This window comes from Chelonoidis abingdonii, chromosome 9 (assembly GCF_003597395.2).
Source record: "Chelonoidis abingdonii isolate Lonesome George chromosome 9, CheloAbing_2.0, whole genome shotgun sequence".
NCBI classification, from domain to species: domain Eukaryota; kingdom Metazoa; phylum Chordata; order Testudines; family Testudinidae; genus Chelonoidis; species Chelonoidis abingdonii.
In genome coordinates, this window is record NC_133777.1 from 1,301,800 (window position 1) to 1,320,130 (window position 18,331).

At 57.4% G+C, this 18,331-nt stretch overlaps 1 protein-coding gene across 1 annotated transcript; it reads left to right on the plus strand.

Moving 5' to 3' along the window:
• The first annotated feature begins 434 nt into the window (after positions 1-434).
• LOC116816763 (uncharacterized) lies at positions 435-18,326 on the plus strand. The gene is made up of 11 exons (XM_075069124.1): positions 435-774; positions 3,821-3,925; positions 4,759-7,413; positions 8,103-8,215; positions 8,315-8,373; positions 8,695-8,858; positions 9,510-9,672; positions 10,061-10,252; positions 15,257-15,478; positions 17,463-17,616; positions 18,239-18,326. Exons 1-11 carry the CDS (start codon positions 684-686, stop codon positions 18,314-18,316), a joined length of 3,996 nt encoding a protein of 1,331 aa, XP_074925225.1. The 5' UTR covers positions 435-683; the 3' UTR covers positions 18,317-18,326.
• The last annotated feature ends 5 nt before the right edge of the window (positions 18,327-18,331 follow it).

The window sequence follows — 18,331 nt, forward strand, 5'->3', positions numbered from 1 at the left end:
GCGCAGGGTTCAGCGCGGGCCGGCCCCGGCGCTCTCAAGCGGCTGTGCCGGGATTCCCGCAGGTGGGCCGGCTACCAGTGGTTGCCCCGGTAGCCTGTTCCGGGAATGCTCCCGTAGCGGGAGCGGTGGCACCATGGGTTATCCTGCCCGGCAGCCTGGTCCGGGGGATGCTCCCGTAGCGAGGGGGCGGCTGACACCCATGGGTGGTGCCCCCGGGAGCGTGGTCCAGGGAATGCTTCTGTAGCGAGGAGGCGGTTGGCACCCATGGGTGATGCCCGGCAGCCTGGTCCGGGGGATGCTCCCTCAGCGAGGGGGAGGCTGGCACCCTGGTCCAGATGATGCTTTCGCAGCAAGGAGGCGGCCGACACCCAGGGGTGGTGCCCCCCTGGAGCCAGAAGCCTTTGACCAAGACTTGATTTCCGCTTCTAGGGGGTGCTGGCTCTTTGGAGGAACGTGAGAGCTGTGGAGGCATTATCGACGTGATCAGTGCAGCTAATGGGACCATCCACTTACCAGCAGTCAAGGGCCCTCTAGCACCCACCAGAACCTGCACCTGGGTGATAGCAGCGCTGCCCTCTGAGGAAGTACGCGTGGAAATCAAAGCCCTGGAGGCTGCTGCTCATCCCAACCTCAGTGTGTACTTTGAAGGTAGCCCAGGGGAAGGGGCTGGCAGGGAGGGGCCCATGGACATTGCCCACAGCTTTCTTCTGAAGGGACAGGGCAGAACCGTGATCAGAGGGAGCCTGGATTCCAGTCTCACTTTCACTTACTGGGGTAAGAACCATGCAGAGACTCTGGAGCCGTTTCCACATGGCCTGACCTTTCTACTGCACACAGGCTGAGCATGTGCAAGGCACCGCGATGCCAGTCCCTGCCGTGAGGAGTAAAGAGGCTACAGCAGGGGTGTAAGACAGAGTTAGTGGCAGGAGTGAATGTCGCTGCGGGGGTGTGGTGCTAGTGGGGAAACAGGTGCTCTGTGATTATGGACTAGAGGTAGGTGAATGCAGAACGCCACTGTCTGCAGGAGAAAGCTGCACTGATTTAGCTGAGTGAGACTTAGGTAAACCAGTGCCAAAAGCCATGTGGACACTTATTTCGGTTTAAATCAGGTTTCTCTTTCTTTAGGCTTTGGTTTAAACTAACCAGCACAAGTTACCTGTAAACAGCAATAAGGGAGCACCCAGTGGGATATGTACTGGTTTAACTAAAACCATTTATAAACCAGTGTGACTTCAAATGGTGCATCTTTCTTGTGTAGACAAAGCCTGACCTATACTGAAGCCTATGCCTGTGCTGCATGCTGTCTGCAAGACTGTGCATGGGGAGAAGGGTTGACTCAAAAAGAACATTCGCTGCTGTTTTTAAATTGTAGCCTTGGGGTTGCATGTTAGAAGTCAGCTCTGTCCTTTCACAGGCTGAATAATAATAGCGCTGCACCTAGCATGATGTCTTGCTTCTGGCAGTGGCCGGTACCAGATGCTTCAGAGGAAAAGGCAAGAAGTGCTGCAAGAAGCAGTTATATGCCGAGGGAGAGATTATTTGCCCTGAGAGAAAATTTCCTGTAATCTGTCCCCAAGGAGAGTGTCTGATTCCTGTTGTTTCTGAGAAAAATTGTTGCAGATTCGTGCCAAAAGTCCCTGCTTTTATTTGGTGTGTTTGGGAAATACGGACGCTGACTTTCACTGCAGTAAATGTAAATCAGTGTGTCTGCTTTGGCTTGAGCTATGCACATGGGCTGTGCAAAATACCGTCACAGACATGCTTCTTGTGATGCTCTGTGAGCAAATAGGTGAGTAGCTTGCACTCATCAGGTGATCCAGGCCCCATCTTTTGTATGGTGCAATTGTATCATTTGTGTGTGTGTTATTGTTGAGCTTGTTATCTAAATGAAATGGGGGACATGGAGTTATTTGGATAAATGGGAGTTCAGCGAAGAGGGGGAGTTTTCTGTGTCAGTGATGCTATTCCCACTATGTGACCTACATTCAGGTAACGCAGGAGTTTGGGTTCAGAGGTTTCTATTTTATTTATTCATGCAAATGCAGGTGAGTTCCAGCTGGATTTTGAACCAAGCCTCAGCTTTTCCTTTCACAGGAAATGGCTTTCTGTGAAACCTAATACTGCAAAGAGTTAAATTCCCAAGTGACTGGCTGTATAAAGCAGAGGAGCGACAGAAAAAGGACTTTTTGCACATTGAAAAATGGCTCAATTGGTTTTTGGGTAAAGAAATGCAGTGAGCTGCTGGGATGAGAGCTGGGGGGAGGGATCTTGGGTTTGTAGAAATTAAGAATTTAGGAAAGCAGAGAGAGACCAGGGGGCTATTTTGGCCACTGTACAACAATATTCTTTTGTATTTATCTAATGCTGATGGTGCGCTCACTGCCAAAGCTTGGCTCAGACTGCACAATCCTCACCTCCTTTGAGCTGGAATCTGTCACAGCCACGGGCAGGACTTGAATTAGGAAAGCCTTGCAGGTAGGAACGAACCAGCGCCCCGTCCTGCCAGTACTAGTGCCTGTGCCTGGTTTTACTCCCATGGGAGTGCGCCAGTGAAGCCAGACCAACACCCGTGTGTAAGTAGGTGCTTATTCCCAACAGAAGACAGGTGACCCAAGTTACTGGCAAAGGCTAATGAGCTGGCACTGAGGCGGCGCGAATTTGGGAAGTGCTTCCCATTGGCCAGGATGAGGGGGTGGCACTTGAAAGTGCTTGGATTGCTTGAGAGGAAAATGGAAACATTTGAATGGCCCAGCAGCCTTGTTTTGGGGTGCGACCCCCAGCTTGGGAACAGCTGCACTAAGCATTATCCAGAGTATGTGGCCAAGCAGGTCTCTCCAGCTGCAGCATGATTTCAGTGTAGGGAGCTGCATCTCCCTCCTCGCTAGCGCTGCCTGGCCCTGAATTCCTGTTGGAGTCCCTAGTCAAAGCTGCCCCCCAGCCCCCACTGGAGGCAGAGCTGGGTCACGAGGCAGGGTGCTCTCGGGCCTTTCCTCGGTCATGCCCCTTGTTCCTTCCGGTGGTGCGAGGCGCCTGGCCAGAGTCTGTTCCTGGCCACAGCAAACGTGTCTCCTTGTCAGGATCACTAGTGCTTGTATCATCCTCCAAACCGCACCACGCGCCCCAGGCCCATCGCCATAGCAATGCGGCTGCTCTGGGCTGGGGTTAGGTGGGAACACCCTTCTTGGCTTGGCTTTGTTCTCTTGGAGATTTGGGCTTTGGCAGGGGAGGGCTTGTTGATAATTGGCCAGGTCGAGTAGTTTTTGAGGCTTGGGAGACGAGGCCTTTATGCAGCGCTCTCCGCTCTCGCTCTCCGTGTGGCAAATACTGCAGCGTGCTCTGCAGCATGTGAACAATACACGCAGATTGGGTTTTGTCTGTCTCAGCCAAGGAGGCAGCGCCCATCCTGTGTCTCATGCCCGTAAGCTTTTCCACAACAGTAGCTTGTCGGGGTCTCAGTTGGGGAGGTGAGTGCCTGAGTCCCCCTTGTCACTGTGGTGTCCTAGGCCCCTTTGTGGCCTGCTTATTTGATTATTAAAAGGAAGGCACTTGAGTCCTTGCGTGGCCCATGGGCTGGCAACATCCCGGCCAGCCCCGCTTGGGGAGTGCGCCTCAGAGCCTGGCAGGCTGAGACACCAGGCTGAGGAGCCACCACTTGGGGCACGTCGGCCAGCACTGCCTCCGACGGGCTGGTGAGTGTTACCTGGCCTGCCTCTGGCACATCCCAGGCTGTTACATGTGTAGCTGGGTGCAGAGCTCTCTGCGCTGTCTCCGGTGGGAGGGGAGCCATGATATGAGCAGTGCCCGCTCTCTCTCCTCCCAGTGGTTGTGGATTGGTGCACACGGCTGGCCCTTTGCTGCTCCGTGGTGGGATCGGCACAGACCTGTCTCTGTCCTGGGAACTCAACGGGGGAACGCTGCCGGACAGGTAAAGCCTCTGCCTGGGTGCTAGGCAGTGGGGTGGGGGAGAAGTCGCAGGGAGCCAGGGGGTTCTGATTCCCAGGGAACCTTATTCTCTCCCCTGGAGCTGGGTGAGATTGTTCCGCTCTCCCTAGGAGAGGGTTGGATGCTCCCTCCAGTCACCCTGCCTCACCCTATGCCAGTAGTGTCAGTCAGCCAGCTCTGGACTGGCCCGGCCTTTCCACGTGCATTTCCCACCTCTCTGCTGGGTTCATCTCCTTCCCGGGGCCCAGGCAGAGTGTGCAGAGGCTCCTGGGCTGGGTCTGGGGTTTTCTCCTGTTCCTCTCCCTTATCCCAGAGAGCTGTATGGGCCTGCTGAGATCCAGCTTCCTCCTGGGTATATGGGGCTATCTTGGGGCATCGCTGTGTCCTGGTCTCTCTGGACCGAGCCCCACTGGGAGATGGGGAACACAGCACTGGCATAGTCTGACTCAGCGTTCGCAGATCAGACCTTCCCCACTCCCCTGGCCTGCCCCGCTCTGTGCCCCACGCTGTACTCAGGCTGTGTGGCCGAGCGGAGTGTGGAACATTTCCACCCTGTGGCAGCTACACTCTGCAAACCCTCCCCAGCGACTCATCACGTGGAGCCGGGCCTTAGTCCCCACTTTACAGAGAGGGGAATTGCCTTGCCCAAGGTGTCGCAGAGAGTCACTCTCAGGCCTGGGGCAAGCTGAGAACCCAGGAGTCCTGACTCCAAGCCGTGGGCTAGTAAAAGCATTTCAGTCCTCCTGGACCAGGGTGACTCCTTGGGCTCATAGCTCTGCCTCAACTGTCTCCCCATCGTTGCCTCTCTCCACACAGATGTGGATGCCCTGGAGTCTCTGCGGGAAGATGTTGGGCAGGTGGCATCACAAGAGGCCACAGTGAAGCTGAGGGGGACTGTGTTATTTGGAGCTGCTAAGCGTCTTCGCAGCACCAGCACTGCAGCCCCGGGCACTCGCCTTGCTCCCCACCAGAGCCCTGCGGCCTGGCCTGCCGGCACTGCTGAGAGCCCCGGAGATGCGCTGAGTAACGCTGCCCCCGTGCCCCGAGAGCCCTGGCTAGGCAGGAGAAGGAATGGGCCTCTGGCTCAGGAGGGAGGGACCACTGAGTGTGTGGAGCCACCGGCCACTGCAGCAGCTGCTGAGCACCGGGACAAAGCCCGCGACCCGGGAGTGAGTACACGCCCGTCTGCTGCAAGAAAGGGGATGCCCGCTGGAAGGAGCGGCAGCCCTTTTTTCTCTGCAAGATCCCAGTTCAAGGCAGCAAATCCCACATCAGTGCCTCTCCCTGGGACAGTCCCTCTGGGAAACCTGAGGGCAAAAGATCCCACTTCCCTGGGGAGCAGCAGCTCCGATATAGAGTCACCCACGGTGTCTCCTGGCTCTGCCGCCCGGGACCAGGCACCTTCCAGCACCTCTGCAATAACAGAGCCAGTGTACCCCAGTGGAGAGAGTGTGCTCACGACAGGGCCCTTGGACCCAGAGCCGTGGAGCATGGAAGCGCTGGATGCTGCTCTCGCCCTGAGTAAAACCAGGACAGAGACTAGCCGGGGCAGTGCTGCAGGCGCACAGAAGCCAGTAACTTTGCTGCCTTCCTCTGTGCTCATGGCCAGCCCTGCTCCCAGGGCAATTGCAGGGGGCAGTGGGGCTCAACACTTTGGAGGAGGGAAGCAGGGGCTGGGGACGGCACACAGGGAAGCTGCCGTTACTGCGGAGTTGGACTTCACTGACCTGGGCCTAGGAGCCAGGCTGCCAAGCCCCACAGAGGACTCTGGCACCCTGTTGCAAGGACAGACGAAGCTCGCCATGCGCACTGCAGCCTCCACACCGTGCGACTCTCTGGAAACCAGCCAGACACCTGCTCTGCAGCCCAACAGCCGGGATAGTCTGACCTGGTGGCCGGAGGGGAAAGCTCAGCCAGCCACAGAGACCGGCAGGACCCCAGTACGCACCCCAGACAGCGGCCTGACAGAGCCGCTCGCCACAACAGCTCGCTCTGCTCCAGGACTCCATTCCAGCACCCTTCGCATGGTGCCCCTGGGAAGCCCCAGGCCTGAGAATGGCCTGGGCCATACGCTGGCGGAGGCTGGCTCTGAGGAGTCGCCAGGGCACAGAGGGGTCGATGGAGTCCCAGAAAACATGGACTTGTCTCTCTCTAGTGACATGCGCACAGAGGGGGACCCTCAGGCAGCCTCCTGGGCTGAGTCATTCCCCGGGGCTTCCCCAGACAGGATGCCAAGTGTCTACGCGGGGACCCCAAGGCCTTTGGGCAACCTCACAGCACCTGCCCCATCCCCTGGCTCGGCCCAGCCCCCAGCGCCAGCTGAGCAGCTCAGCATGGGGACTGGTGCCTCTCACCCCACAGCTCCTGGCCAGGAGAACGAGGGTCTCAGTGAGCGCACCCCGGAGCCTAGCCTGTCGACACCAGCCCCAGCCCTGGAGCGGCTATTGAGTGACTTCTGGACTCTAGCCTGGCTCCCCGAAATCCCTGCTGAGAGGACTCGAGAGCCTGGCACAGGGGAGTCCAGCAGCACAGTCTCAGCCGTGTCCGGTACGGCTGTGTCTGTGGGCACGTCCTCCCAGCCTCCTGTCTCCTGCACTCATGGGGCCAAGCAGGCCTCCCTGGCTCCTGCCCCAGTCGTGGCAGTGACGTTTCAGGAGGGAGTGTTCTCAGGAGCCTCCAGCGGGGAAGCTGTGCCCCATGGCTCTGGCACCGTGCGAGCCACCACTCCTCTGGGCTTTCAGCCTCCACCAGCCAGTCAGCCTGCTGGAGCGGATACACCAGCAGCTGCTCTGCAGAGAGGATCCACAGCGTTCAGCCCAACAGAGCCCCCCGACGCCCCCAGGACTGGGCTAAGCTCCCCATTCCCCTTAGAGAAGGATGTTTCAGGGTCTGCTGCCCTGGGACTCGCAGAGCTTAGCTTGGCCACCACCCAGTCTCCATCGTGGGACATGGCAACCACTAATGCCACGGTGGCAACGTCCTCGTTGGCATCTGCAAGCTGGAGGGGAGGGACCGAGAGGCTGGGCCAGCAGGCAACAGTCCCCCCGGCCTGGGCTGCGCAGGCTGGATCTGAACTGGGGAATTCCAGCCAAGCCACTGATTCAACACCCCCAAGTGGGGCGGGGGAGAGCTTTCCGAGCAGCAGCACTGGGGCCCTGTTCAGCCCTACGCCCCCCATCCCAGAGCAGATACTAACCTCTGAGAGCTCTGGGTCCCCAGCTGGCAGCAGGAGACCCTGGCCTCCCCTGGCAGCCACCTCGAGGGCATGGGGTGCAGATGTTATGGATCCCATGAGCAGTGCCAGGATGAATGTCCCCTTCGCCAGCACGCAGCTCAGGGCAGTGATGCCGCCAGTGACTCCTGGCCCTGCTGGTGTGACAGATGGGCAGCCTCCACCTGTCACCACCAAGGGTGCCCGTGGCAGGGCACAGAGGGTGTTCATTGTGGAAGACCAGCCTCCTCTTCTCAAAGGTCAGTGAGGCAGCCTCCCCTGGATTTTTGCACTGCTGTCTGGCCAGGGACGTCCCGTGGAGGAGGGGGACGGGGTGTTGTGTGCCGTCAGGGGTGCAGCCCAAAGGGAGCATGCTGGTGAAGTTGGATAAATGGGAAAGCGGGTTCTCCTCTGGCCCAGGCACAGTCAGTGTGGGGCCCCGGGCTGGTCAGGCCAGTGCCGCTGACACCATGTCAGCCCCTCTGCTGGGAGCTCCCCCCTATGCTGTGGTGCTCAGGCCCCCTCTGCAATCCTGCCATGGTGCCCACTTGGGGATGTGGTTCTGCCGTGTGAGGCGGCCCCAGAGCAGGCCGTGGGTGTCTGCTGCCAGTAGTGCTGAGCCACGCTGAGGGCACACTCCAGCTGTCCATGGGGAATCCCTCAGGATCCAGCTGGGACAGCCCCTCTTGGTGCCCACGAGGCCTTGGGGGAGACTGCAGCCCTGGCACAGCTCTGCTGACTCGCTGTGCGTCATGGCTCCATGCCCATGCGCCTGTGCCACACTTTCCATTGCTTCCCCACGTCTTCCCTCCCTGTTGTCCCAAGCTCAGCGTTTGGTACCAGCCTGAACTGGGGCACTGCTCCTGTGCAGAGCTGGCCGGGCCGTGGGCCGAACAAGAGCAGTAACGGTTTCCCTGATGGGCTGGGCTCGGGGTGTCTTGTCTCACAGCTACCCTTCTCCGCGTGCCCTGCGAACTCGCGCTGGAGATGGAATTTGTTGGCGCCTTCCAGACTCCCGCGTCGCATGCGCATCGCAGCCTGGTGCAGAGTTTCAATGAGACGGTGAGTCTGGGGGAGGCTGTGGGCTCGGACACCGGAGTCCCCTGCAACTGGGGCCAATTCTCTTATCACAAAGCGCCTCCTCCCTGTTTCCCTGTGCAGGTGGCGCCCCTCTTTGCAGCTGTGCCGGGATTCCAGAGCCTAGAAGTGATGAGGATCAGGTAGGAGCGTGCCCGGCAGCCAGCTCTCCTCCGTGTGCAGGGTGCTGGGGAGCAACCCCCACACAGGTGGGGAGAGGGAACTGCACAGCTCAGGCTTTGGCTTGTCCTGTGTCACCGTCACACTGTTGTGACTGTGTCCGAGCTCATGGCATCCCCTGCATGCCCCCCCACCCCCTCCCCGGCCTGGTCAGGCCCCGATCCGGCAGCTGATGCAGAGCAGGGGGAGCTGGGAGGGAGTACAGTCCCCCCTGCTGCCCTGGCTCGGCTGGTGACTGGTGGGTCCTGAGGCTCAGGTCTGACCTGGCTCTGGCTCCTCCCCAGGAAAGGCAGTGTGGTACTGGAGTATGATGCCCTCTTCGCTGCGGAGCGGCTGCGTGGGCAGGCGCAGGGCTTGGGAGCCCTTTTAAACCGGACTGTGCTGTCGGGTGCCACCCGCTCGGGTCTCCACGTCGCCAGTGCCCCCGTGCTGTGGAACGTGGTCCTGGGTGAGTCGCTTAGGGCACCTGGCGGCAGGGCATAGAGTTGCTGCCAAGGCATGGGCATGGGGCTTCACTGGCTTCTGTGTCTCCCTCCAGCCCTCCTGCATTGGCTCTGTGTGCTCCCCTCCCCCGCCCCCCCCATCATGGTGTGCCCCACCCCCAATTGTAGCCCCTTGCACCCTCCAGGCCCTCACCATCCCGTCAGCTCTGTGCTACAACCCCAGCTCCTGTGGGCTCAGCGCGCCCTGGAATGGCTTCTCATTCTGGGAGCTGCCCTGGGGACCTCGCAGGCAGCACGTGTTGTGCCCCAGACCTGCTGGCTGCCCCCCTCATGCAGCTGGCTCTGCAGAGCTGGTGGGTGCAGGCGGGGAGCGTCGTGGCCTTGCTGGGATGAGCAGGGGCCCTTTCTGCGGTCGCATTCTGGGGGCAGCTGCTCTCTAGCTCTGATGCTTTGCTAGCAGCTCCTCACAAAGCCTCCCCCCACCTGTGTGCAGATGGGCCTGGTGGAGGAAAGGGGCTTCCCCAGAGTCTTGGCGAGCCCATGGCAGAGAGAGAAGCCGAGCCCAAGGGAACTGGCTCTGTGCCCTCTGACTGCCCTGGGGAGGTGGGGGTTGGGGCAGGGTGTTGCAACTCTCTAGACTGTCTGTCTGTCTGCAGAGAGGCAGCTGGACCTGTGCACGGTGCTCTTCTCGTGCCACGCCGGCTTTGAGTGCATCAGCAGTGGGGGCGGCAATGCCAGCTGCACGTCTGTGTGCCACAGAGACTACTGCAAAAACCACGGCATCTGCACGCATGCGCACAACCACGAGCCCGTGTGCCAGTGAGTGTCAGGCTAGGAGCAACCCCCTGGCTCAGGGCCCAGCAGGCGCTAGGCTAGGGTAGGGCACCCCACGGCAGTGTGTGGCGAAGAAATGCCATTCTGGTCTGGTCTCCTCCTGGTGTGGAGGAGCCTGGCGTGAATAACGGGGACTCCGGTCACTGCTGGGGTAAGAGTCTGTGGGCAGGCGCCGCCCTCTCTGCCCAGCTCCCGTTGCCCTGTGCACCCAGTGTCCCAGACTGAGTCATCATTGGCAGGGAGGGGAGCCCCGAGGGCCTGGCACGGCCGGGCAGGGATGATGGGGGGGCAGCGAATGGGCAGGAGGGGGACCTGGGGCCCGCATGCTGGGGAGCAGAGCCTGCCCCTCTGACCGTCTCCATCGATGCTGCAGGTGCCCCACTGGCAGTGACTACTGGTTCATGGGCCCGCGCTGCGATTACAAGGTGACCCAGCAGAGCCTGCTGGGCGTGGCCTGCGGGGTGCTGCTGACTGTGGCCCTGCTGGGCGTTGCCGTCACCTGCCTGGTGGTCCGGAGATTCAAGGTGCTGCTCCTGGAGGCCAGGGTTGATCAGACCGAAAGCAGGTGAGGAGGTGCGGCTGGGCAAGGCCCAGGTCTGGGTGAGGCCAGAGCCTGCTAAAGAGCCTCTCCCCTTTGGCCCTCGGGTTGGTGGTGGCCATGTGAGGCTGGTGCCCCCTTTGCCCTCCTGGGGGGTTGGGAGCCTGCATAGTGTGGAGGGTGGCTCAGCCCCACACTCCGGCTGTTACTCTGCAGCTCTGCGTGGCCTGAGCCCCCAGCTCCCATGCGCTGGGGTAGACTATGGCTAGTCCCAGCCACCTCCTGGGGATGGGGCAGGGTTGGGAAATGCCTTCTGAGCCACCTGTGTTGGGAGTGTTGCACTGGGCACAGGGAGACGTGCCCCAGCCCTGCTGAGCCCTTGGCAATGCTTCTGTTCTCATGGAGGCAAATCAGTCATATGTTTTCCGGGAGTCCCCAGCTGCATTCACCCCCTCTGCCCCTGCCCAGCCACTTCCCTGTGCCTTCCACACCCACCTGGAAACACCCTATACCCTGCCCGGGGGCACTGCCTCTACCCACACCTCTGTGCACCCCTCCAGCTGGGTCTCTGGACCCAGGGCCCCTGGGAAACCATGCACCCTCCTGCCCCTTCAAGGTGCTGTGCCCACCTGTCCCCCCCCTTCCTACCTGGGACAATCTTAGGGAATCTTGTCCCCAGGTACTACAGACACCACGTCTCCAGCCAGGGCCAGCGCTTCCATTTAGATGACCTAGGTGGTCACCTAGGGCACCAGGATTTGGGAGGGCGACAGGCTGCTCCGGTGGACCTCCCGCAGGTGTTCCTGCGGAGGGTCCGCTGGTCCTGCGGCTCTGGTGGAGCATCCGCAGGCATGCCTGCGGCAGGCCCACCGGAGCTGCGGGACCAGCAGACCCTCCGCAGGAACGCCTGCGGGAGGTCCACCGGAGCCGTGGGACCGGTAAGCGGCAGAGTGCCTCCCCCCCCCCCCCGCAGCGTGCTGCCGTGCTTGGGGCGGCGAAATGGCTAGAGCCAGCCCTGCGCCTAGGGTGCCAAAAACCCTGGCGCCGCTCCTGTCTCCAGCTCCCCGGCCCCCCCCAGTGGGGCACCTCGCAGTTGCTTGTACACAGAGTCCCTCTGCCCCCGGCCGGCATGCTCCCCTCCCCGCCAGTTCACCCTGGTTTGTGCCAGAGGTGGTGCCAGGCTCCGCGCGCCGCTGATTCCCTGAGGGCAGCTGGAGAATGGATGCGATCCCAGTGCTCCGGGGGTGAGGAGGGGGGAGGTGGGGGAGGCTTTTGAGGCTGTTCTGCCGGGCTGTGGCTGCTGTGGGCTGGGAGCTGGTTGCGGAGTTGAAGGGGGGGGTGGGGGATGTCGCTGACTCGCCCCTGTGACTGGGGCAGGGTGTGTTAAGCTCCCGGGCCGCCTGTCCGCAATTTCACGCGTGAGGTGACCTGGGAAACGAGGCTGGTCCTGCCCAGACAAACTCTGCGGGGCTGGTCGCCGTTCCTAGGCTGGGGAGGGAAGCAGGGAGCACGAGCACCCCTCCACTCGTGAGTTGCTCCCTCCGCTGGCACCCTGGGCTCTGCTAGCTGGGGAGTCTCTCAAGAGGCTTCACGACCAGCTTGTCCTCTTGGGGCTCACTGACCGACTAGGCTGGCCCAGCCTCGTAGGGCCTGGACACGTCTTTTACATGGCTCTGCTGATGCGCCTTGATCCTGACCCACAGCCCTGCCTTTCCCCCACCTACACACAGCGCTGACAATGCCCCAGCCGCAGTCTCAACCTGCTGGCCCTGTTATCCCAGCCCTGCCTCTTCCCCTCCCCATCCTGCCCTGTTGTGCCCTGTTTCCTCCCCCTATTCCAACTGTGCCGCCCCACTCTGTCTCCCCTTCTCTCTCGCCAGCTCCGTCTCAACCCACAGGCCCATGATCCCAGCCCTGGCTCTGCCTCTGCCCCCAGTTCAGCGGAATCTGAACCCTGAGGCAGGACAATGGCCGGTCTGGCTGAGGGGTTGCTGGAACAAGGTCCCTGTTTCGGCTGCCCAGAGGGGTCAGTGTGAGGTGATGTGAGGGCTGAGTGCAGTCAGTGCCTCTGCAGCCAGCCTCGTTTCCTGCCTGTGGGAGAGCGCTATCTCCCCAGGGCTCCCTTCTAGGGACAGGCAAGGAGCGGGAGGCTGCGGAAGCTCCAGCGGAAATCCGGCTCAGGAGGAATTTGGGCCTTAACGAGAGCAGAGCCATTGTTCTGGGCCTCCTGCGAGGACTGTGCTGCACCGCTCCAACATGCTGTCAATGGCCAGGGGCTGACAGACAGGGATCGCCTGGCTGCTGAGCCGTGGTGGGGGAATGCAGAGGGGCCTGGCTACCAACTGCTCTGGGGCTCTAGAATCGCTCCCCAGCAGGGGAGAAAGGACTTGTTTAGCTCAGAGAGGAAATGAATTAGGGGACATGACAAACATTTACAGAAGAAAGACTGATAGTTCCTGGCTCTCATATAGTAATGTCACTGGAATGTTCTGGGACACTCGAGTGGGAAATTCAAAACTGGTGAAAAAGGAACAACTTGTCCTACTGTGCAGAGTGGAACTCACTGTCACAAGATATTGAGGTCCTGAGCACAGCAGGAATGAAAGGCGTGTTAGATAGAGGAATGAAAATATTCAGCATTAAAAAATAAAATAACTCCCCATAAAGTTTTGGCAGGGATATAAAACCTCCTACTCCCAATTGCAAAAACAGGCAGGATGAAGGCTGCATCTCCTACAGCCACCATCCTGTAGCACTGCCCCGCAGGATTTCTTCTCTGCACCAGCTGGCATCAGGTGGGGTTGGAGACAAGGCACCAGAGCTGGTGACCTCTGGCGCTGATGTAGCCTGGCCTGAAAGGCAGCAGCTCGGCTATGGCATAGTGCCACCTTGCTTGGAGCGCCCCCTTCCCAGGCAAGATGTAGGGTTTGGTGCCAGGGAGGATGAAAACAGCAATTTTTTTTTTTTTAGCTGAAGCTGCCAGCAAGTGGGCCCAGTAAGTGCATCAGGAGGGGGGATGGGCACATTTTAAAGAAAAGAAAGGCGGGGGGGGGGTGCAGGATGGAGGCTAGTGCAGTTGAAGGGCTGCTGTTTGTGGCAGGGCCTCAGCACGCTGGGGTGGCTCCACAGGAGCAGCCTTGAATAATGTCTCCAAGTAACGTTCCTGGGCAGGGGGCCCTGAATGGGTGGAACCAGTCCTGGCTGTTACATCGATCCCTGTGGTCAGCTCTGGGCAGCACAGAGAGGAAGGCTGAGCTGCTGCAGCCCAGCCTGCTCACCTCAAACACCCATGGCTGGGGCAGCAGCTGCTAGATGATGCTGGGGGGCATAGCCAGCCTCATGCCCTGTGACTGGGGAGTGGGGCAGGGCACAGCAGGTGGGTGGGGCAGGACTGCAGCCTCCTTGTGCAGGCAGGAGCCCAGCAGGGGGTATGCAACACCTCTCCCTCTCCGCAAGTGGAAGTATCTTTACGAGCCCCTTTCTGTGACAATGATACCCCCCTTCCCCCAGTAAGCACATTTATACTCCTGCCATCCAGCCCCTGGGCAGCAGTGTAAACACAAGGGCCCAGAGTCTGTGAGGCTGGGGGCAGACGCCAGGGCTGGAGCTGGTGGGGCAACAGGGGAATGACTTCTCCATGCTCCATGTGCAAAGGGCTAGGACCCAAGAGCAAGAGGCAAGCTGCTGGAAGATACGCTAAAGCCCCCGCTGCCCAGACAGCAGCAGCTGTGCGCCACCATCACTGTGCTGGAAAGCAAACCAACCCCCATGTCTCTCACAGCACAGCCAGCAGCACTGCTGGTGCACAGCTTGTGTCGATTGGTCAGTGTTGTACACAGCCTGGCTAAGGCCAGTTGGCTATCACTGCCCTCTCTGTAGTGTGAGAAGCCTCAGTGCTCCACTGACCTACCTGGTCGTCTTCAGTAAGGGTGGGGACTTCTGCCCAAGGAGCCAAACCCCAACAGCAGCAGGCCGCTTGCCATCTGATGTTATTTGTCCTTACAGAACATGCCCCACCCCTGGCTAGAGACTGTGTGTGACTTGGAGTAGAGGGGAAACACTTACCAAAGTGCATGGCAAGGCCACACTGCTGCAGGAAGCAGAGGGGAATATTGAGGCTGGGGAGGGAGTTTAAAGGGCAGAGGTTTCTGAAGACAGTGCTAGGGCCTCAGAGTTCAGCTTTCACTGAACCGTGTTTACTTCAGTGGGTTGGAAAACTTCAGCTACAGAACTGTCTTCTGCCGGGCGCAAGCAAAGATACCCACTACCAGCCACCAGGAGGTTTCTGGCTAGCATGGCAGTGGACTTGTTACAGTGCATGGATCTGCCTTTGGTGGGGTATCATTTACAATACTTCCTTGGGCTTTAACTAGGGCCCTGGCCCCATCATTAGTGCCACATTAGACCTGAGGCCTGCACGGAGGCAGCTATTAACATTGGGCAGCACCCACTTGACGTGGGCTAAGCATCTTACCACCCCAAGCTGCAGCCTAACAGATGTGCCGAGGGCACTGTGTACAGTTCACAAACTGAAGGCCACGCAGCAGCCTAAAACCTGCTTGTGGCAGATAACAGCCCTTCCTGTTCCTTTTAAACTGGTGCCAGAGACTGGCAACCCTGGGCTGGCAGGTAGCTGCAACTTGTGCTTAACCAATGTGGAAGTGGGTTTAAGAAGGCAGGAACACAGCACTCTTATTCCAGAACAAGCATGTCCATGCATGGGCTTGGTCAGAAACAGCTAGTGTGCTTCATAGTCACTTCAAGTGACGTGCAGCCAAGCCTCTACTTCCCTTTGCTGCCCCTTCTCCTAGGACTAGACACCAGTGAGTCAGAGCTAATGGGTTTAAACAGTGCCAAGCACGTCATGCGGCAGCGTTCTCACGTGCAGCTCAGCTCTTCACAGGCTGTATAATGAAACTCTGCCTTATATGAGCGCCTGTTAAGGCCCTGCGCTAAAATGACTGGCTTGTACCAGTAATCCAGTAGCCTTGCTTTAGGAACTGCTACAACAGTCCTGCCTTGTTCTTTCAGCTACCGCCGGTTTTGTCGCCTTGATGATGTGTCAGCTCAATACTGGTCTCAGTCTTGGCTCGCCTCTGCTAATTCCTTGGACAACCCAGGCTTCAGCAACTCTGAGGAGCTGCTCCACTTACAGATGCTAGACAACAGTTGTTGCAGCTGTAAGGATGACACTATGGTCGCAGACAGCTACAAGCAGCAGACCACAGCTATCAGCACAGTTTGCAGGCCCAGGTAACTCTGCTCATCAGTATGTTCTGCTCCATTATCGGTTTAGGAAAATGCATGTTTTAATAAGGCATAGGAGAGTCCAGGCTTACCTCTGTTATAGTCTACTGCAGTGGGGACAAGCTTACTTGGATGCCAGTGTTGAGGGATGTTAGGGGAGACAGGAGCACGTGACTGGAATAGCAGAGATGAGTTAATTTCAGAGCATGCAGGAGCCCTTCACTTGTGGCTGCTTTCCAGCTGCACCACTGTAGTGGTTTTCACTAAGGCCTGGGCTGCACTTAAGTTCTGGCAGCAAAGCTGTATCAGCTAGGAGCATGTGTAACCCACACACCCTCTGGGGGTGGGGTTCTGTGCCATCTAGTGGCACTGAGACAGAAAACTTAGCGATCAGATGAGTCTGCTCTACAGCATTAGCTAACAGGCAGTTGGCTTGTAACTCATGCAGTAGAGGCTCCTGCACTAAGCTCCAGAGAGCCCCGGTTCAATCCTGCCCACTGACAACCAGGGGCATCTGTTACACATGGAAACAAATCACACCTTGTAAGTGACACAGCTATGCTGCCAAAAGCCCTAGTGTAGCTGCAGATATACAATTACTTATTCCGTATGGGGAACTGGTTTAAAAAACTTTTGCTGTATAAGCAGCATCGCCCTTGGAGGGGTTTGCCTGTCTCTCTACCAGCAGTGGTCAAGGCCACATGTCTGCTATGAAGTCTACAGTGGAGGGGAGGGAGGGATGGACTGGCTGGGCCAGTTGGCTCTGGTTAACAGGACAGCAGGGCACTCACAAAGGATGTGCATGGGGGTGAGTGAGTTCAGCAGCAGTTTTTGGGAAGCCATCTTTGTTCTTGGCAGAGATTTGTTGATCTGACACCCAGGCCATGTTTTGGTTTTAAACTCCAATTTGACAGCTCGACCCCCATTCACTCACACCACTGTGTCAGCAGACCTATGGGCCCCCCTGCAGTAAACCCTGAGCAGACTTTTTGGTGGTGGGGGAGATCTCACAGGAAAGGGCAAAATTTGAATGTCAAGGTACAGCAGCTGGCCCTGCCTCTGGCATAGGGCCAATACCTCCTACAGGCCAGCAAAGGCTTATTGAGGGAAGAGGCCATCAAGCTTTAAACAACTTTCCACTGTTATTGCTTATTTTGAGCTCACGACAGGACACTAACCAGAAATGTGTTTAATTGGCTTCCAGGGGTGTGAATGGAAAAAGGAATGAAATAAAGTTTCCAATTTCAGAAACAAACTGCTGTCTGTAAGATAACAGCCCCTCTCCCTGCTGAGGGGGTTCTGGCTGCAGAGAGATAGGACAATGCGGGTCTCCATCAATCCCTGGGAGCCTGCTTCATCGCTACTTTTAAGTAGTCTCCGCCAGGCAGAAGTAGTGATGCTTTTTAAAGCCTGAGAATTAGTTTGATCCCTTTTTGCCCCATGTCATTTCCCATGGGTGAAACTGATCCCCGCCAGTAGAACTTGCATTGAATTTGTACATTTAAAATGTACATCCTGGTACAGTCATTCCTGGGATACATGCAGAGGGGTAGGCCACCTGCACATCTCCAGCTTCCATTAGCTTTTGGAAGTGCTGGATTCATGTGTTCAGAACCCTCCAGCTGTCCAGGACTCAGGTATTTTTTTAATGCCATGCTCCAATTGGTCCCTTGAAGACTTCACTGGCCAAACATCTGAATGATTCCTCAAGCTGTGCTTATGTCAGGCAGCAGGCTCTGTGCGCATGAAGTGCTGTAATGCTTCCCCTTGATAGCCACCTGCTCCTACCCCTTCCACGAGAGTTTTCTGCAATTGTCCCTATGCAGATTCTCAGGAACTGACTGCTAGGGGGGATGGGACCCTGGCCCAGATTCTCTAGTGTGCTTTAGGAACAACAGCAAAGATTAAACGGTAGCTGACAAAAGAATAAAGTGCTAGGAAGATTTTTTTGTTTTACATCTTTATTCACAACCTCAATCTTTTCTTCTAGCTTTCACTATGACTGGGACACAAGTTCTAGTAGCATAAATGATCCCATGATTGACTCTGGAAAAGCCAGTGATATTTCTGTGTCAAGTTGGCCAATGGAACCAGTTCAGTGGACACCCTTTCCAATTTTACATCATCTTTCCAGACAACGGCCGGTAAGCAGAGCGCTAACCACCCAGAACAATAAGTCAGTCTAGGCAGTGATTAAGTGTTAACATAAAAGTTATGCTGAGAGGCAGAAGGTAAGTCAGAAATTATAAACAAGCCTTTTTTTAAAAACAGATGTTAATATTCTAACAAATTCATTTCAAAGTCTTCACTTCCAGCTGTACAATTTACCTTTTGCTTTAATTACTGACCCAAAATCTGGTTATACCTTCAAAGGAAGGGGTTACTGATCACTAGCATGCTCTGGCCACACCTTGCGTCTCCTTTTCCTAAACTGAAATCCAGCACAGATGCTGAGAAAGGCTTGGGGTTTTGCTGTGGTCCACAACCCACTTAGCTGAGACTGGAAGAAGCCTCCACTGACCAGTTTTTCAGAGGCTGGAAGTTTCATAAGTGTTTCCTCCTCCTTCATGTACATGAGTTTAACTCTCAGAAATAGACGGAAATGTTTTTGAAGCTACACACAGGGCCAAAACCCCTTCTGAAGTAGTCTGCAACATGAGTAGAGGTGAACATGGCTTGCTGAGGTGAGCTGGGCTCTCAGTCAATAGCTAGTACTAGGCAACCTTAGTCTCTTGTCACTAAAAGATGAAATTGCTTTCTCCGCAGCCCAAAGCTAGTAGGCGACCTCATTCCTACTGTGAGGGGATGGAACTGGTCAATCTTGAAAGAAGTTGGACAGCCTAAAAATGGCAGACTAAA